The sequence below is a fragment of the Suncus etruscus genome, chromosome 7, assembly GCF_024139225.1.
Source record: "Suncus etruscus isolate mSunEtr1 chromosome 7, mSunEtr1.pri.cur, whole genome shotgun sequence".
Taxonomy (NCBI): domain Eukaryota; kingdom Metazoa; phylum Chordata; class Mammalia; order Eulipotyphla; family Soricidae; genus Suncus; species Suncus etruscus.
In genome coordinates this window covers 44,384,674-44,405,710 of record NC_064854.1, presented here as the reverse complement: position 1 = coordinate 44,405,710, position 21,037 = coordinate 44,384,674, and the positions used below count along the sequence as shown (strand labels likewise).

General features: G+C 39.5%; 1 protein-coding gene across 5 annotated transcripts in view; it reads left to right on the top strand.

The window, feature by feature from the left end:
- Nucleotides 1-20,086, top strand: part of CDC42BPA (CDC42 binding protein kinase alpha) — a 277,597-nt gene extending 257,511 nt beyond the window's left edge. For 4 of the 5 annotated variants that reach the window (XM_049776390.1, XM_049776389.1, XM_049776388.1 and 1 more), the window contains 6 exons: nucleotides 787-871; nucleotides 5,379-5,502; nucleotides 6,812-6,929; nucleotides 16,421-16,538; nucleotides 19,262-19,419; nucleotides 19,766-20,086. In XM_049776390.1, the coding sequence (XP_049632347.1) occupies nucleotides 787-871; nucleotides 5,379-5,502; nucleotides 6,812-6,929; nucleotides 16,421-16,538; nucleotides 19,262-19,419; nucleotides 19,766-19,897 (735 nt within the window). In that variant the 3' untranslated portion in view covers nucleotides 19,898-20,086. Of the gene's footprint in view, nucleotides 1-786; nucleotides 872-5,378; nucleotides 5,503-6,811; nucleotides 6,930-12,193; nucleotides 12,380-16,420; nucleotides 16,539-19,261; nucleotides 19,420-19,765 lie in introns of all 5 variants that reach the window. The other variant, XM_049776391.1, reaches the window with a different exon arrangement.
- The last annotated feature ends 951 nt before the right edge of the window (nucleotides 20,087-21,037 follow it).

The following is a 21,037-nucleotide window of genomic DNA, read 5'->3' as shown; positions in this document are numbered from 1 at the left end:
ACTCCTGGCTATGCGCTCAGAAGTCACTCCCGGCTTGGGGGACCATATGGGACCCCGGGGATCGAACCGCAGTCTGTCCTAGGCTAGCACTGGCAAGGCAGACACCTTACCTCTAGCACCACCACGCCGGCACATGACTATTTTTTGACAGTTCTTTTCCCTTAGTAGACAATTTCATCTCTACCCACTGTCTATAGTCAGTGTAAATAAAAGGCATATGAGTAGCGTGTTGAGATGTTAGTGCAATCATTTGGTCACTTATTGTCTTTAAAAGTTCAGTTTCGGCTGGAGTGATAGCACAGTGGTAGGGCATTTGCCTTGCACATGAGCAACTCAGAATGGACCCAGGTTCATTTGGTCATTTAAGGTCTTTAAAAATTCAGTTTTGGCTAGAGTGATAGCACAGTGGTAGGGCATTTGCCTTGCACATGGACGACCCAGAATGGACCAGGTTCAATCCCTAGCATTCCATATGGTCCCCAAGCATAGCAGGAGCAATTTCTGAGCATAGCGAGGTGTAGCCCAAAAATAAATAAATAAAAATTCAAATTTAAGATTAAAATGTTTACTAGTTCCCTTTTGCCCAGACAATTTTTCTGTGAAATGTTTTTTACAACTTTGTTCAAATTAGAGTGTTTTGTATATTTTCCTGAAAAAGATTAACTTGAGAACTTTATTTCAAAGAGGAATGATAAAAAGTACATGCTTTATAAGTAAGCCAAAAGTTTTATTATTTAATTTTTGACATTTTTGTTGAAATGCTAATTTTATACTTTGTAATTCTAGGTTCGACCCTTAAACAGTGAAGGATCATTAAATATCTTGGGGTTGGAGACACTTAGATTAATATATTTCAAAAATAAGATGGCAGGTAAGAAAGTATAAATTAATATGACAATGGAAAAATTCATACCAAGCTGCTCCCAAAAAATGACAAGTAACAGAGCCCACACTGAAATTTAAGTGTATCTTATTTTTTTTAATTTTTTATTTTTAATTATGAGAACAAAGATGCAAAGAGGACAAGGTAAAGTTACAGTGGAAGGACAATCACCTATAACATAATTCTTAGAAGAAGTCCCCTTGCTGATATCTTAACTTTGAACTTTCAGCCAAAGAACATTAAGATAAATAAAACAGAATCCATGTACAATTACTTTGTGCCTCAAGTCCCCAGATTGTAACACATTATAATATTTAACAGCACACAAGGCAATCTAAAGCCATAAAACTTACGTAACTCCTTGTGTATCTTATTTTTAAGAGCTATTCCATTGATCCAAAGGTCTGTCTGTATTTCAGTACCATGCTGTTTTAATGACTACTGTTTTGTAACACAAAACAAAAGTTGGGAAAAGTGATGCCTCGCATCTTCTTTTTCCTAAGAGTTGCTTTAATTATTCATGAGCATTTATTGTTCCAAATGAATTTCAAGAGTGTTTGATCCCCTTCTTTGAAGAATGTCATGGGTATACTTAGAGGAATTGCATTCAATCTGTCTAAGGCTTTGGGGAGTGTTGCCATTTAAATGATGTTAATCCTCCCAATCCATGAACAGGGTATATGTATCCATTTCCTTGTGTCTTCTTTTGTTTCTTGAAGCAATGTTTTAATGTTTTGTAGTTTTCTTTGTATAAGTCCTTCACCTTTTTAGTTAAGTTGACTCCAAGGTATTTGAGTTTCTGTGGCAAAAATGTGAATGGAGTTGTTGATGTTTTGTACTAATTTTGTAGCCTGCTACTATGCTATACAAATCTAGTCTTTATTCAAACTTTTTTTTTTTTTTTGGGTGTCACTGACACTCAGGAGTTACTCCTGGCTATGTGCTCAGAAATCACTCCTGGCTTGGAGGACCATCCTCAGTCAGTGTGTTTAAGAAAATGTCCTACCACTTGCACCACAGCTCTGGCCCCTGTTTATTCAAACTTTTTGGTAGAGTCTTTAGGGTTTTCTAAAGTATCATGTCATCTGCAAACAGCGAGAGCTTGACTTCTTCCTTTCCTATCTGAATGCCCTTGATATTTTTTTCTTGCCTAATTGCTATGACAAGTACTTCCAATACTATATTAAATAGGAGTGGTAAGAGGGGGCAGCCTTGTCTTGTAACAGATTTTAGTTTGTCTCCATTAAGTATAATATTTGCCATGGGCTTATTGTAAATAAATGGCCTTGACTTTATTGAGAAAAGTTCCTTCCATTCCCATCTTGTTGAGAGTTTTTAGACCTTATCAAGTGTTTTCTCTGCATCTATTGACATGATTGTATAGTTTTTATTTTTCTTTTGTTGATATGGTGATCTTTCGTATGATATGGTAATTTGCATATGTCAAACCATCCTTGCATCTCTGGAATGAACTCTACTTGGTTATGGTGTATGACCTTTTTGATTAGGCATTGGATCCTTTTTGCTACAATTTTGTTGAGTATCTTTACGTCTGTGTTCATCAGGGATATTGGTCTGTAGTTTTCCTGTTTTTTTTTCTTTTTTTGCAGCATCTCTGTCTGCTTTTGGTATAAGAGTGATCTCAGCTTCATAAAAACTATTTGGGCGTGTTTCTGTTTCTTCAATTTCCTGAGAGAGCCTGAAAATAATTGGTAGTAGATCCTCTTGAAAGGTTTGAAGAATTCATTAATGAATTCATCTGGGCCTGGGCTGTTTGGGGGAAAACTTTTTATTACCATTTTAATTTTCTCAATAGTGTTGGGTCTGTTTAGATATGATAGGTCATCATGGTTCAATCATGGAAGATTTTAAGAGTCCAAGAATGTATCCATTTCTTCCAATTTCTCTTGTTTTGTGGCATAGAGTTTCTCAAAGTAGTCTCTGATTACTCTTTGAATCTCTGTAGTATCTATAGTCATCTCTCTATTTCCATTTCTAATTCAGTTTATTAAGTTTCTCTCTCTTTCCCTTTCTTCGTGAGTTTTGCTAGTAGTTTATTAATCTTGTTTAGTTTTTCAAAGAACCAACTTTTGCTTTCGTTGATCTTTCTAATCATTCTTTGGATTTTCACTTTATTAATTTCTGCTCTAAGCTTGTTATTTTCTTCTACTTACCTATTTTTGGTTCCTTTTGTTGATCACTTTCTAATTTTATAAGCTGTTCATTAAGTTATTTATATAGGTCCCTTCTTTCCTGATGTGTGCTTGCAAAGCTATAAATTTATAGCTTGCAAAGCTATAAATTTTTTTTAATTCAACTTTGCTGTATCCCAAAAATACTGATAATTTGTGTCTTCATTCTTGTTTCCAGGAATCTTTTGATTTCCTCCTTGATTTTCATCTCTGACCCACTGGTTGGTCAGTAGTGAGCTGTTTAATTTTCATGTGTTAAAGTTTTTACTCTGTGTCTGTTTCTATTTCACTTCTAATTTTAGTGCATATTGATATGAGGAGGTAGTTTGTACAATATCTATCTTCTTGATTTTATGGAGATATGTTTTATGGGCCAGTATGTGGGCTCTCCTGAAGTATGACCCATGTGCATTGGAGAAGAATGTGTATCCAGTTTTCTGGGAGTGGAGTGCCCTATATATAGCTACTAGTACACGTTCTTCTATTTCTCCTTTTAGAGCGAGTGTATACCAGTTAGCTTTCAGCCTGGTTGACCTATCAAGGGGTAACAGGGTGGTGTTGAGTTCTCGGACTATTATTGTATTGCTATTGATACCTTCTTTCAGATTTGTCAACAATTGTTTTTAAATACTTTACTGGTCCCTCATTGGGTGTATATATGTTTAGAGTGTGATTTCTTTCTGTTGTACATATCACTTGATTATTATGAAATGTCCATCCTTGTCCTTTATAACTTTTTAAGTCTCAAGTTTGTGTCATCTGATATTAGTATGGCCACTCCAACTTTTTTAAGGGAGTTGTTTGTTTGGATGATTGTCCTCTAACCTTTGATTTTGAATCTATGTTTGTTTTGACTATTCAGATGTGTTTCTCGTAGGCAGCCGAATGTTGGGTTCAGCTTTTTGATCTGTTTTGCCACTCTGTGTGTCTCTTTTTTTTTTTTAATGTATGCTCTGCACCATGCTCTTTTTACATAGTCACTTTTTAATCATCAAAACACAAAAACATCAAGTGGTTAGTGCTCTTATTCGTCCATTGTATAAAATGAGGTATCTGATACCCAGTTAGGCAAAGTAATTGGCCAGGACATATGTCTCCTTTCTTGTCTGGGCTCAGTTCCAGCCCAGTTTTGTGGGACTCCAGATGTCAGAGCCCTCATACATACCACTTCTCTTCCACCTTGAGTGGAACAAAACTCACTCTGCAGGTAAGGTTACATTCAAAGTCAATAGAATAATTACATGTAAGGTTGGGGTAACAAGGGATAAGAGGCTTTATACCCATTTTTTGCTTTTATTACTAACATCATAAATGGCCTTATCTGTTTGTTTTAGAATATTTCATTTTTAAACTCCCCATTCTCTGCTTTTATCCCAGGATATTCTCACTTCCCTGATTAACCAGAAAGCACTCTGTGTCTCTTAACTGGTGCATTTAGTCCAATGACATTGAGAGAGATAATTGTCATGGAATTTAGTGTCATCTTTGTGTAGGAGTTTGGTGTATCTGTTGGTCTGTCTTGTCTTAAAATATACCTTTCAGTTTGTTTTTTTATTTTAACTTTATTTTTTTGTATTTTGATAATATCTTCATTTAAATACCATGATTACAAACTTGTTTGTAATTGGGTTTCAGTTATAAAAAAAGAATACCTCCCTACACCAGTGCAACCTTCTCACCATCAATGAACCCCATTGTCCTCCTTACCCCTTGCCTATATTTGAGGCAGGCATTCTATTTCTCTCATTACCGTTGTTATGATTGTTATTAGTATAGGTATTTTCTAACTGCATTCACCACTCTTTGTGGTAAGCTTCATAAAAAGACAAACTGAAAGGTATACAGGATTCAAACCACCGTCTGCCCTGGATCTGCTGCCTGCAAGGTAAATGCCCTACCTCTGTGCTGTTCGGGCCCAATTGGCCACATTTTTTGCATAATCAAAGTGGGAATTATGGGGCCGGAGAGATAGCATGGAGGTAAGGCGTTTGCCTTTCATGCAGAAGGTCATTAGTTCGAATCCCGGCATCCCAGATGGTCCCCTGAGCTTGCCAAGAGCGGTTTCTGAGCATGGAGCCAGGAGTAACCCCTGAGCATTGCCGGGTGTGACCAAAACAAAACAAAAAAAAAAAAGTGGGAATTATTTCATAAGCTCCATTTTTATATGTCATGTTTATAGATGTTTTATTATATTATACCAAGAGACAACTCTTAAAATTGTGTATACATTCATAATTTATGTATTACTATCTTGATGTTTAATATTCAAAGACCATCATTGTTCTTTGTATTCATTTTAACAGAAGGAGATGAACTGGTAGTTCCTGAAACTTCAGATAACAGTCGAAAACAAATGGTTAGAAATATTAACAATAAGAGGCGTTATTCTTTCAGAGTTCCAGAAGAGGAAAGAATGCAGCAGAGAAGGTGCTTTATTATTATTATTATCTTTATTATTATCATTATCATCTTTTTTGTTTTATAGATGTATATAATATATAATATAATACAAATATAATTTGTAATACTGTTAATCAGAGGTTTTATACATAGAACATCCCAACATCATCTTTTTTTGTTTTATAAATATATATAATATATAATATAATACAAATATAATTTGTAATACTGTTAATCAGAGGTTTTATACATAGAACATCCCAACAGCACACCCTCCACTAAAATGTCCCACACTCCAGAGCTGCCTATTTAATATCACCTATATGTGATTGTAGTGTCAGGACAGCTGTTTGGTGAAGGTGCTTTCTGGCATTCACCTATGGTATTACATTTGCAATCTAGTCATTTAGTCAGTATTATCCAAATTATGGGTTCTAATCCAAGTATTGTATGTTGATTCACTTCCCTGTTTATTGAACAGTTGTAAGTTTTAGATTGTGGATTTTCTCTAATACTTAAAATATATTTGTGTGTATATTAAGCCTGTGTTTTAAAACTTCAGATTGGCTGTTCTCTCCATAAGCAAACAGAAATATTTTTGTAGAATTTTGTTGTAGAATTATCCTTGTAGAATTTCCATTTATGTACAGAAACATTGCTAAATTGTTATCACGTATTGTTTTGTTTTGAGCCATGATAGTGCTTAATTAAGGCTTACTCTTGGCTCTGTGTTTAGGAATCACTTTTGTTGGGACTGAGGGAATTATATAGGTGCTGGGTATCAAACCTGGGTTGCCCACATGCAAGACCCTACCCACTGTACTGTCTTTCCAGCCCATTATCATTTATTTTTAAAGACAGACAGACATAAAATGGTCAATTTTCTGTAGAGCTATTTGTTAGCTAAATGCTTAATGAGCTCCATTTCCCTACCAAAAACATCTAACTCGTTTACATTTGAAATCTAAAACAAAATCTTTTGATCTTCTAATTTAAGACTTTTTTGTTGTTGTTGTTGTTGTTTGGTTTTTGGGCCACATCATCGGCTGTGCTCAGGGGTTACTTCTGGCTATCTGCTCAGAAATAGCTCCTGGCAGGCACGGGGGACCATATGGGATGCCGGGATTCGAATCAACCACCTTAGGTCCTGAATCTGCTGCTTGCAAGGCAAACGCCGCTGTGCTATCTCTGTGGCTCCAATTTAAGACTTTTTTTTTTTTGAGTATATTCTGTTCTCCTAACTGTTTACTTATTAATATGATTTCACAGTTTGGTTTTTTAAAAAATTAACTGTCATATTTTCAATGTTATCTAGATTGGGTGTTTTATTTTACAGAGAGATGCTACGAGATCCAGAAATGAGAAATAAATTAATTTCTAACCCAACTAATTTTAACCATATAGCACACATGGGTCCAGGAGATGGAATACAGATCCTAAAAGACCTACCCATGGTAAGAGCAATGAAAAGTGAATGTGTGAATATTGACTAGAGTAAATGGGGGCTTAGGAGGAAAGTAGTGGAGAGATTGATAAGTCCGCATATACATTTACTAATATGCACAAATAAATCTACAGACTTAAGAGAATTTAATATAATTGAGAAAATGTGCATGTTAGTATATTACAATATGCATGAGATATGATAGCTTAATTGATGAGTAAAATGTAAAATATGGATATTAAAAAACAAACCTACCTATTCTTATAATTGCTTATCCTTTAAAGTTCTCCCAGACCTACATTTACTATGTTGTGGAACAAAATGCCAGAGTTGTAGAGGATCTGCTTGAGGATTCAGAACTTGCTTACCAAATTATTAAAAATTTCACTAGGTAGGAGCAATTTGATGTAGATATATGACCACCCCTACACACATGCACAAGCATGCAATCAAGTACACACGCACCATTCAACATTAGTGGTCCTACTCCTGCTCCAATTGGCAATTAAATTATTTTTTCGATTATAAGCTTGTTATGTTTGCCTTAGGAAAGTGTGTGTTTTAGCAACATGAAGAGTAGATCCTTTATATTTAGACTAAGAATATTTGTAATTATTCAGACACTATACTTAGCATTTAGTATAGTCTCTGAATCACTGTTAGACATTTTTATATTACCCTTTTGAATAGTTATGCAGATTATATATTTTGTATCAGACTTTATTTACTTGTGGTTTATTTTTTTTTGTTTGCTTATTGGTGTTTTGTTTGATTTAAGGCCATACTAGGTTTTGCTCAGGGCTTAATGTCACCTCTATGCTCTGGGATCATTCCTCACAGACTTCAAAGAATCATATGGGGTCCCAGGAATCTACTAGGCTGGCTATATAGAATGCAAGTTTCTTTTTTTTTTTTTTTTTTTTGCTTTCTTCTTGGGTCACATCTGGTGACACTCAGGGGTTACTCCTGGCTATACGCACAGAAATCACTCCTGGCTTGGGGAACCATATGGGATGCGAGGACCGAAACAAAGCCCTTCCAAGGCTAGCACGCGCAAGGCAAATGCCTTATTTATCTTTTTAAAATAAAAGTTTCTTCCACCTTTGCTTCACTTCAGTATATAAAATACATAGTTTTCATGTTATACTCCACCAAGAAAATTTAAGGGAAATTTTATACACTTTATTATAGCTCACATATTATAGCATTTTTTCTGAGGGGACATAGCTGTATGATTTAAGTAATGTTTTTCTTCCTTATTCTTTGACTATCTGGTAAAAGTCATTTTACTAATGTTTTACTAATGTTCCAGATTTCTTTCAGTTCTTCATACACAGTAAGAATTGGTCTTGGGCCGGAGAGATAGCACAGTGGTAGGGTGTTCACCATGCACGCAGCCTCACCCAGAATGGACCCGTTTTCAATTCCCAGCATCCCATATGATCCCCCCCAAGCCTGCCAGGAGCAATTTCTCAGCACAGAGCCAGGAGTAACCCCGAGTGCTGCCAGGTGTGGCCCCAAACAAACAAACAACAACAAAAAAAAAGAATTGGTTTTCTCACTTCCCGAGTAAGCACATTGAAACAGTGTCAGATCTTAGGCATTGTAAGATCTTTTGAATCAAAGCATACAGCTCCTTAACTCTGCTATTCTCCCCACATAGTACAGTACATATTTCTTGTTGTCCTTGTTGTTTCAAATAAGATCTATTTCTTACTAAGCAAAAACAGTTTTATATTATATTTCTCAAAGGTTCATTTGTCAAAAGACTGATTTCCCCACAGCTCTGTATCTTTACTCCTTACTTTCTTTCAGCCTCCTGATTCTTTTTTGTTGTTGCTGCTGTTATTGTTTGTGTTCTTGGACCACATCCAGGATGTTACTCCTGGCTCTGAGCTCAAGAATCATTCCCAGCAGGGCTGGACCATTTGGGATGTTGGAATTTGAATCTGGGTCAACCACATGCAAGACAAGCACCCTGCTCACTATACAATGGCTCTGGCTCCAGGCCTCTTGATTCTGATTTATTTGTTGTCTCTGATTTTGTTAATTCATGACTACCTTATTGATTCTTCTTGTCATTAGCATAGGTGACACTTTATCTAGCAGTTCAGTCCAGTTTAGTATACCTTTTGTGCCTTTCAAGTTTTCTTTTTATGTAAACCCATATGTACTCCAAGACAAGAACTTGATGTAAATTTGGGGAGGCTGTTTGATTTACAGTAGTAATGTATCAAAGATTCTATGTGTTTTCATTCCTTTTGTTCATGGCCTTGTTTCATTTCACCTTTTTCCTTTCACTTGCAAAGAGCATGCAAGCTGGGACTTTGTATAGGCATAGTCACTTGACAGATAATTCCTGGAATCCTTTCTGCCAAATAACTTGTCTTGGGATAGATATTAATAAGCATATAACATATGCATGTCTGAAGAAAATAATTTGCATGCCTGCCCTGTGTATGTATATGTATTGACACTCAGTAAACATGTGTGCTTTGGTATTTCAGCATATTGTCAAATTTTTAATTGTTATTCCCACTGAAATTGAATTATTGATATTTAATGTAATTTTTGCATCTGGCATTAACAGATAGAAAAGACCTTTCAAATGCCAAAGCTGTGGAATGTCACTTGTACAAAGTATATTCCCCAGACATTTTCATGTTCTAATTTACCAGATGAGCTTGCTTTCCTATGAAACACTTAGACACTTAAAGAGTTTCATGAGTATCTTTGGGGTCTTAATTCTGTTTCTTTGTACCTGTCATACCAAAACATCATTCACCTCAGACATATGGAAGTGGTAGTAAAGCTAGGGGGATAATTTTTCTTCTTTTCTGTCTCATTTAGAAAAATATAAGTAATTAATAATCTGTCCTGAATGTCTTAGAAGTGCATGCTGTTTATTGTTTTCTTGAATCATTTGTATCATTTACCTTTGTAATTAGTAAAGAATGGATTTTTCTCTTAGAATAATATCTTACCTCAAAAATATTTTTACCTTGTTTCTCGTAGCCACTCTTGTAAAATTATTAATAGAATAAAATTTCTAGCTCTGTGACCTTGCAGAGCCTTACGAAATAATTTTTCTTCTTAAACCTACATTTACATCAGTAGTTTCATTTGTTTTTCCGATTTGGAAATAGCCTTACGAGTTATTTTTTTAAGGTATTGATTTCACTTTTCTCTAAATTTAAAAGTGTCTTCTGATTAAATTGATCTGCATTTGTGTGATTCCTTGGAGATTCACTCTCTGGATGAACAGGTCAAGTCCATCAAAGAGTTGGGTGACCAATTTGCTCTGTATGATGGCTTCTGAATCTGGCACGGCAGAATATTTCTTTGACAGGCACATGTTGGGGCACAACAGTGAGAGCTAAGCCTTACACTGGTTTCCTGGAGCCACTAGTGGGTGCCATCTGGGTCACCAGGGCAGTGCACACATGTTGAGGTTACATTTACCTTTCGAAAAGTTTCATAACAATTCTGTCTTTGATTTCTATCGGTCTCTCAAATAAAATGATCTTATTCTTTCCTCACCCTACCCCATACACAAAGTGCCTTCTCTGGATGCTTTTTTTTTTTTTTTTTTTTTTTTTTTTTGGTTTTTGGGCCACACCCGGTAACGCTCAGGGGTTACTCCTGGCTATGCGTTCAGAAGTCGCTCCTGGCTTGGGGGACCATATGGGACGCCGGGGGATCGAACCTCGGTCCGTCTCCTAGGCTAGCGCAGGTAAGGCAGGCACCTTACCTCCAGCGCCACGGCCCGGCCCCCTCTGGATGCTTTTTTATTGGTTTTTTTTGTTTGTTTGTTTGTTTGTTTTTTGTGTACCACACCTGGTAACACTCGGAGGTTACTCCTGGCTTTGCACTCAGAAATTGCTCCTGACTTGGGGGACCATATGGGATGCTTGGGATCGAACCCAGGTCTGTCCTGGGTCAGCCGTGTACAAGGCAAATGCCCTATCAATGTGCTATTGCTCTGGTCCCTTCTCTAGATGCGTTTTTTCTCACTGTTGTGGGGAATCACAAAAGTGCCAATGGGGTAGAGGGTAGATGTAGGATGCTGGGGTTTGACCCAGAGCAAAACATATACTTCCTCCTGAGCCACATCTCCAGGCTCTTCAAGTTTTTTCTTGTAGTCCCACATAATTTACCAGCTTGCTTTTTAACAAAACAAGATCACCTCAACATATGAGAACATAAACTCAGTATTCTTTGTAGTGAGTCTTCAAGGCAAAAATATTGGAATATTTGGGGGAAATACAACTGAATTTTAAGAATTGAACTTTAAAAATTTACATGAGAGAAAGTGACCAAATACTGAGTGTTACTTCCCAAATAGTCAGAGGTTGTTTTACCTGAAAAAATCTGAATTTTTTTCTATTTGTACTGTTAAGCTATTTTTTTACGTAAATATGGGCATGGCAGGGAAGATTTTTTTCTCTTGCTTAGTAATAAATATTTGGAGTATAAAAATGGAGACAGACTTGGGCTGCTTCTGGTTAAATAGGTTGACATATGGTTAAACAATAGAGTATAGAAACAGGAAAAAAAAAAAAACAATGAAAAAGCACATGCATTATCACAGACCTGTAAATACCAGGAAATGGTTTTAGGTATCTAAAGAAATAGTTTAATTGTCTTCTAGTCAGAGGCCTTTGTAGGTTTTCCTGATTTGTTGTTGTTGTTGTTCATTATATCTTGCTTTTTCTATTCTGTTTTTAATTAGGTTTTTACCATGTTTTCACTTCTATTACATTAAAAATAGTAAGCTAAAATAAATTCTAAAAGTCTTCTCCCTCACATCTTGAAAGTCCAGTTTCGGGCCCAGAGATATAGCACAGCGGCGTTTGCCTTGCAAGCAGCCAATCCAGGACCAAAGGTGGTTGGTTCGAATCCCGGTGTCCCATTTGGTCCCCCGTGCCTGCCAGGAGCTATTTCTGAGCAGACAGCCAGGAGTAATCCCTGAGCAATGCCAGGTGTGGCCCAAAAACCAAAAAAAAAAAAAAGTCCAGTTTCTATTCTTGAAAAAGAGTGATAGCATTAAAAGAGTGATAGCATTAACTGACTGAATTTTGGGCAGATCAGCTATTTAAGTGACTGACTAGAGGAATTGTCAAGTAATTTCTTAGGTTTAAGAGTATTTCATTAAGGATGCATTTCTGACATTGACATACTTTTTTTCTACATGCATGTGGTCTGAAATGACATACATAATGAGTCATTTTCATCACTTCATTCCCTTTTTCTTGTCTCTGTTGTTTTTGATAGCCAGGTTTCCCTTGTCCATCCCCTCATCATCACTCCGGTCTGATCTCCTCTCCGATCAACTTTGAGCACATCTATCACATGACTGTTAATTCTGCTGAAAAATTTCTCTCTCCTGATTCCATAAACCCCGAATGTTCCCCGTCTCTACGCTCTGTCCCCGGTACACCAAGCTTTATGACTCTGAGGGTATGAACAGATGAGCCAGGTGTTAACTTTCACTAACCTCCAACAGCCCTCCTGTGCCTGCTTCTGAGTAACTCTGCAGACTTGCTGTCTGGGGAATGTTCTTGATTTGGCTTTTTCTTTGTTACCAGACTTCCTGTACCCATCCCCTTGTTCCTCCTTTTAATTTCCTTTAAGTGCTATTTATTTCTTCCTTTGAGAAGAATGATGAGAGTACTGGGGAGGATTTCAATATATATATATATATATATATATATATATATATATATGTATATATACATATATATACATATGTATATATTTTGAAACTGGTAAGGTTTTCAATGTTTAATGAAATACATTTCCCATGATGGTGTTTCTCTTACAGATTACCGTAACAGGTAGTCCTGAGTGAATCTTTATCCTGATAATCAAAAAAAGGATATCCAAATTCCTAAAAAAAGTTTATAGTTTATTGCCCTAGAGCCAACTAAAAGTGAAATCATTTTTTTAAATATTTAGTATAGTTCAAGTCTGTAGTGGGGGCTCTTCTACAGATATTTTGTGTACAATAAACCACTTATTGAAAAATATTAAAATTTTTCAAGGTCAGAGAGTTAGTATAGGGGGGAAAGGTGCTTCCATTGTTTATTGCTGACCCCAGCTCAAGGCTTAGCAGCACAAATGCCAGGAGTGACCCCTGAGCGTAGAGCCAGGAATAAATCCTGACACCGTAGAGTGTGGCCTACCCACCCCCAAATTATTTTTTCACAGTAGAAAGTATAATAATATTAATGAGTTAAAGAAAACTTACAGAAAGAGGGGCCAGAGAGATAGCATGGAAGTAGGGTATTTGCCTTGCATGCAGGACAGTGGTTCAAATCCCAGCATCCTATATGGTCCCCTGAGCCTGCCAGAAGTGATTTCAGAGCTCAGGCGTAACTCCTGAGCGATGCCAGGTGTGACACGACACCCACCCCCCCCCAAAAAAAAGGAAAAGAAAACTTACAGAAAGAAGGCTGGTCTTTGAGTCACTACTCAATGTGAGCGCTCCAGCTGGTATCAGTCTGCCCCAGCCTTTCAGCTCTGCTTTCTGTTCTGTTCGAAGTGGCTCTGGAAGGGGCTGGAGAGCTGGAGGCCTGAAGGCAGAATTCTCTCTTTACTACTATTCTTTAATAAATACAAGCTTATACTATGTAAAAGGGAACATTTTCTTTCTTTTGGTTTTTGTTTGTTTTGATTTGTTTTTGTTTGGGGGCCACACTCAGTGATAGGCAGGGGTTACTCCTGGCTCAGAAATCGCTCCTGGCAGGCTCGGGGGATCCTATGGGACTCCAGGGAGGGATTGAACCCAAGTTTGTCCTGGGTCAGCCGCATGCAACGCAAACACCCTACTGCTGTGCTATTGCTCTGGCTCTGGAACATTTTCTTAAGTTATTTTACAAACCAGTGCTAAATATTAAATCATTTAAGCCATTTTCCATAATGCCTCTGAAAACCATCAGTTTTTAGGCTGCAGACAGAGTAATATTCCAATTGTAAAAACTAACTGTAGAGTAAAAAGTTTGGTTTTATATTTTTCTATTTTTAAATAATTCAAATTTAAGCTATTTTTGTAATTATTTAAATTTTTATTTGATAAAATAAGATAAACTATAATAAAATAAGCCTGATTTTATTTTATTCTAGTTAATATAATTGTAATTACTTTATAACTGCAGTGAGTGTACTTCAGAGAAATGTTCTATATATGTAGTTTGGCAAGAATATTTTTATATCAGGGGCCATAGAGATGATATGTGTAGGCTTTTGCCTTTCAGATGGCCAACAGGTTTAATCCCTAGCATCCGAAAAGTCTCCTAGGATGCCATGAGTAATTCCTGAGTGCAGATGTAGTAGTAATCCCTAAACAACATTAAGTAAGGGGGGGACATTTTTTTTTAATATCAGAAATGATAAGGGTAGGCACTTACTTGTCTTGGATGTGGCCAAACCCAGTTAAGTCCCTGCACCATGTAGTCCCCTGAGTATCAAGTGCTGCTTAGTATAGCCCTGGAGTTACAGCCCCTGTTCTGCAGGACCTGAGCATTACCATGTCTTTGGGCCCTTGCATTGAATGCCCAGCCCAGATGGGCAGAGAATTAGCAGGAGGAGCTTCAGGACTTCTTAAATACCACTTTGGAGACATTCCTCTCCAAACATCTGGAAGATAGTATGATAGCTCTGAAGACCAAAGCACATGTCTACATGTGGAAAAGACCCCAGATCACTCCAGTGTGAACTCAGTATTAGGCCTTTACCACCAGGCAATATCACCAGAAGTATCCCCCTCCCCAGTCTATAAAGCACTGCTGGACAAAACCCACAAAAACATTAAAATAAAAAATGTGATGGAAATAGTTCTTAAATTTGCTATGTGTAAATAGAAAACTATCTTCGCAAATGGTTTTTGGGAATTGGAGTTTGTTTTTGGGTCATATCCAATGATGTTCAGGGCTTACTCCTGGCTCTGCACTCAGGATTTACTCCTGGCAGTGCTTGAGAACCATATGGGGTGCTGGGAATTGAACCTGGGTTGACTGCATCCAAGGCAAGTGCCCTACTCACTGTACATTCACTTCAGCTCCTGTCATTGCAAGAGTTACCCTAGACTTAAACATAATTTGTATATGTAAAGGTCCAAATAACTTAGGTTTCATAGCAATTTTTAATAAAGATGAACTTAAACTGAATGAAAAACAACTTTTTTTTCTTTTTAACAAAACATCTGTGTATTTTCCTTAATTTAGTATTCAGTGTTAGTAAACAACCAGTCTTTTTATAGGCTTAATTTTTTTCCATATATTCTAGTATAGGTTTGTTTTATAGAGGGGGATAACACTAAGATAGCTTAAAGTCTGAAGCAGAAACAAATTTTAAAATAAAAATAGAATTAATGATCCCACCTTTGGATTCCCTTTGCTGTGTAATGCACATGTCACTGGTGGCTCATTGTAGGAGGACACTGTGGGCAGGAATAGCGAAATGCTAGCCCTGATCATTTTTTTTAATCTTTCATGTTCTTAGAGATAGCAGGTAAAGCATTTTCTTAAATAGCACTTTCAGAATTACATGAACTTTGCAAACTTGACATTTGAAGCAAAATGTCCATTGGTTGAGTTTGGGACCAGCCAAGCAGCCTGCCAACTTTTAGCGTGTGATTCTTCAAAAAGTGTCATTTAAATGTTTTCTAGTGATATAGGTTTTCCTGTTTGCTGGCTTTGACCCACCCTGCATTTGCTGCTTTGTTCTATCTTTTCAGGTGTCAACCCTGAAACTGACACCCCTGCTTCCAGTTTGAAAATATTGGGGCCACCTAGTGTTTTATTGCTCTTTCAGGTTCAGATGCCACCTTTTAAGGTGTGTCTGACTTTCAAAACCCTCTGTGACCCATTTTCCTGCATTTGCAACCAAAATAATTTGGCAGTTAGGTGGGAAATGCCCACAACAGTTTGCAGGTCCAGTGCTTGACTCATCACTGCTATGATTGGTCGCTGCAAGCATCAATCATTTAGGATTCAGCCCTTCTCCAGAGTGAGGCAGTTGGGTGTCCAGGTGACAGCCCCAGTCATGTCTCACAATAAAACACTTACTGGAAAGACATGAACATATTTTAATTTTTTATTTATTTAAAGAAAATGCATCAGCTAGTTGGGCATGTCAACTAATTAACTGTCCTCCAAATGGAATTATTTGATTATTGAATATCCCAAGAAAATATGCAAATGTCCATTTAATTCTATATTTCACTGCCACTTCTAACCATGTAGCTTTTACTCACTATTCTCACAACAAAACTTCTGTTGCTAAGTAATCCAGTAATTGTGAAGATAAACGCTCATCAGTGGAATGAGGTTTATTGCTTTAAGGATTTAAATGGGTTTGGAGGGCTGGAGGGGTTATTTCATCGATTCCATGTTCTCTAGGACTTGACGGTTTTGTTTCTTGAAATAATAGTGAAAGATAGTCATCTCTGCAGAAAATCACCTTCTCTGGCTGAAGAAAGTCTTTCTACCTCATTTTTAGAATCCTCGGCCTCAGGAAAGCAGGGCAGTGTTCAGCGGCTCTGTCAGTATTCCGTCTATCACCAAGTCCCGCCCAGAACCCGGCCGCTCCATGAGTGCCAGCAGTGGCCTGTCAGCAAGTAAGTGCACCCCAGCTACAGTGGGCAGTCCATAGTAGGGGAACACCCCCAGACTCTCTGCTCACAAGCCATCCCTTTATACTTGGGTGTGCCCCTGGCTCCTGTGAGTCAAACCTACCAGAGAGGCCAAGAAGAGGTCTGAAAAGCCTGTGATGCTTTGTTAACAGTATGGGACAGGCAGACAGATACAGCAGGTATAATGCTCCATGCATATTCTGCAGGGAAGAAACAAGGTACAGCAAGGAGCATCATGGGGAGTTACTCATGCTCCAGGGTCAGTTCAGATTTGGCATCATTAGGTGCCTGCCCTCTCAGGTGAGTCTTGGGTGAGCAGGAAGGGAGCGAGTGTGATTTCAGAGCTGTGTCAGGTCAGAGCAGGGAGGTCCTGAAACCAAGGCGAGAAACCCTTTTTATTTCATTAAAGTCACAACAGGAAGCCTGAAGAAATCTAAGGAAGGAAGGACAGTTATCCAGCTTACAGGACTAAAAGTACCCTGGGGGGGGATTATCTGTGTATCAGGTTGGACAGAAGCAAGCCCTAGTGAGTGCCTCTCAGTTGTATAGGGGGGTGTGTCAGTGATAGCACGGAGGGGAAGGCCTTTGCCTTGCATGCAGTCGACCTGGGCTCAATCTCTGTCTCCCAGAGATTTCTTGAGCCACACCATGAGTAACCCCTCAGCATTGCTGTTGTGGCAAAAATAAATAAATAAAATGATTCAGTGGCTAGAACAATAGTATATATAGCTAGTATGACGTTTACCTTCGACACAGCCAATCAAGTTTGATTTCCAGCATCCATATGGTGGTCCCCATAGCATTGCAGGGAATCAGGTGTGGCAAAAATAAAAATAAGCTTGGGTAAATGGGAGCTGCCAGCAGCAGTAGCCATGAAGTGGGGGAAGTAGACCAGAGAACTTTGCCCACTTAATCCTAAAGTAGAAACGGGAACGTGATGCTGAGTTGGTTGAGCACAGAAAAGGAAGAGGGGAGAGTCCAAGACACCTCCTGATTTTTCTGTTTCCTCCTGTTCACCAAGGTAAAGATGTGGCTCGGGGATATCCAGGCATGTTCAGAAGTACAGGACACTGTTTAAGAAACTAAAAGACCAGGAACAGGTTCAAAAATAAGAACTTTTGCCAGAAAAGCCAGATGACATTCATTGCTCTGGCTATAAAACATTTTGAACGCCCAGTAGCAGCTTTTCTGCTGAGGTGCAGGGGGCTCAACTTATATATTATCTAGCGCCTACTTTCTGGGACTCTTGGTCTTTGTCACAAGCCTCCATGGGAGACTTAATCTCTAGTTCCTGCCCCAAGTGATTTCAGTGGGAAGGAAAAGAGTATCAAGGTAATGTATGCCAAAAGAGTATACAGAATGCTCAGAATTACTTACATTGCAATGAGATGTATGTACTAATAGAACATTGATTTAAAAGGTAAATATTTAGTCTCACCAAGTCAGTGAGATCTTTGGTACTTCCTGGATTATCAGCAACAAGGAAAGATTGTCAAAATATTACAGTAGCTTCTAATGTGGAGAAGACCTTTGCTGACCCAGGGCCATCTCCCTCAAATGATGAAAGGGAGTTTCTATGTCACTATTGCCAAGTCAGTCACCAAGTCAGTGAGATCTTTGGTACTTCCTGGATTATCAGCAACAAGGAAAGATTGTCAAAATATTACAGTAGCTTCTAATGTGGAGAAGACCTTTGCTGACCCAGGGCCATCTCCCTCAAATGATGAAAGGGAGTTTCTATGTCACTATTGCCAATATACACAGACCACAGACAGGATTAAATGCATGCTCCCATTTGCCCTGAGAAGACCATCATGTTTGAGAACTCCTGAGAATCCCATTTCCCAGCCTTGAGGGGGGTAGGCCAAAGACCCTCCCTGGAACTTCCGGGGCATTAGCTATTCAAAATACCTTGCACTGCTTCTACAACAGCCCAGCTCACCTAAACATTTCCAGAAGGGTAGCAGCCAAGAGAGAAACAGGAAACAGTATCATGGTGTTATTGTGCACAAGACTCAAAGGCTCAGTACTCCAAATCCCCTCACCACAGGGGTTGGGGGCGCCCTCGGGAAGATCCTCCAACTCCCCTAGAGGATACACAGAGCTTAGCACGCCACTACTATATCTGTCTCTGTCTGTCCTTCTGTCTCTCCCCCCACTTCCAACTGTGACTTTAACACTTGCCTCATTTTTATTTCTTGTGGTTTGAAAAGGCTATCCTGAGATGCCTTGTTTGTCCCAGTGAGAACGGTCAAGAAAGTGAAGCACAGATCCCACGCAGATGGGACCCTTTTCTGCAGACCTGCTCACATGCTGGCTGCAACCTCAGAAAGGCACAACCACTCTGCTAGTCTCAGGGGAAGGGGAGATGTGTGCTCACACTGTAGATGCTGTAAGACACACAGAACTGTGTTGTCAGAGCTGCAAGGTTCGGAGCAAAGGAACTTGTGGAAGAAGCATTAAAGGGTCTGTTCTGTGGGAACTGTCCAGCAGACAGGGCAGGCAAGCATTGCCCAGTGCTGAGGCAGGCAGCCTAAAGCGAGCTTCTCACATCCTAGGGTCCCAGTCGCCTCACGGGTAGGAGCAGCATGTGAGAGGCTAGGCTGTGGAGAAGCAAGGAGCTGTCCCAGGGTGATGTGTCTCTCAGCAGTCTAATGTTGCACAGTCCCCTCTTGTGTGAGAAGATTGACCTGAACCATATGCTACAGGGTCTTCGGCACAAAATGGCAGCGCGCTGAAGAGAGAGTTCTCGGGAGGAAGCTACAATGCCAAACGGCAGCCCATGCCCTCTCCCTCAGAGGGCTCCTTGTCTTCTGGGGGCATGGACCAGGGGAGCGATGCCCCAGCACAGGACTATGACGTGGAGGTAAGTGAAGAGATAGTGACCCTCCTGGGCATGGCTGAGGGTGCCCTGTGCAGGACCAGTAACTGCTTGGGAGACTGGCCATGGCTGTAGCCATGTACCACAACTCCTGGCTAGAGAGCAGCCATATTGAGCACTGGGCTCACAGAGCAGTATTCCTGGAGGTCAGACCTCCTGCTAGAAATCTCTGAGAAATGACATGGAATTCTGATTGTTACCATGTATACCACTTAGGCAGCTCAGAAACTCAGCTCCTCAAGTCTCGTGGGCATGTGGCCAGCAGGGACCCATCATCAGCTGAACCCTTCCTGTCCCTCTGTTTCTCATGACTGTCTCTTGGATCTTACAGGACTCTGATTCTCCAAGGCATTCCACTGCTTCCAACAGTTCCAACCTGAGCAGCCCACCCAGCCCCATGTCTCCCCGAAAGACCAAGAGCCTCTCTTTGGAGAGTGCTGAACGCAGTAGCTGGGATCCGTGATGGCCTCAGCACTTGTGATGCCAGAGCGACTTTCTCTCCCTCCCTCCACGTTTCTTCATCTCCCTACTACGGCCCACAGTAGCTGGGTGGGGATTCAGGATTTCTGACGATAGCCCCCGGACTAAATAGCAGCCACCGTTCAGACAGACTTTCATTAAGCACCATAGACTAAAACCAGCTTCATTCCCACACCTAGAGTTACTTTCTATACTCTTTTACCCTCCCCCCAAAGGTAGCTTCAGTAGACAGATTCCCCCAAATGTAAGTGATAAGGATAAGTTAGACACTTTGTTTTCACAATAGAGTCGCCTTCTACTCCCGACATAGCACAGTTCCCCTGTCTGCCCTGAGAGGTGCTAAGCCCTCACTCAGCACCCACAGTGAATGTCGACCCAATTGTTGCCAGTAAGTCCTTATTAATTAAAACAATGCATATTTTACTACAATACAGAGTTTACGTAAATACACAAATGTAGAGGTTAAATACTGAATGTATATAGTAAAAAGACGCATCTTGTATTCAAGGAAAAATGGATGCATATATGAGAGAGATCATTTAATTTAAAGAAATGTGTTGTTTCTTGTCTGCTTTCCAGCTAAGTAATTTAAAGAGTAGAAAATCCTCCCGCTGATGGTTTTGTGGGGAAAGCAGGAGAAATCAGTTCCCTGTAGAGCTGTGTCCTCACGTGGGCTCCGGGAGTCAGTGGCCGGGCCTCTGGGAAAATATTCAGGCAGGTTTTCAGAAAGGGGCAGGCTCTGGGCACCAGACTTGACATGTGCGTAGCTTCTTCAATATCCCAAAAGGCAGGCACGTCTGTCCAAGACACTTCTTTTCTAGTAGGAGAATGTGGGCTACTCTTTCTGGGTTTTCTATACTTGGGATCCTATCTGCAAGAACACCAGGAAGGGCCATGGAGAGGCTCCAAGAGAGGCTTGTTCTGTGCCAGTCAGTCCCATCAGCCCCGGATTTCCACCAGAAAGAACCTGCTTGAGGATGGGCGTGAGCTTCTTCAGATAAGCCTGGGCAAGGTCTCTACTACCCAAGAGTCAAGACCCAGAGCTCAGAGAGTGGGGCCCCCGCCTGGCAGTTTCACCTGCTCCTCTTGTGGTCCTTGTGGTCCCATTTGCATTCCTGTTGTT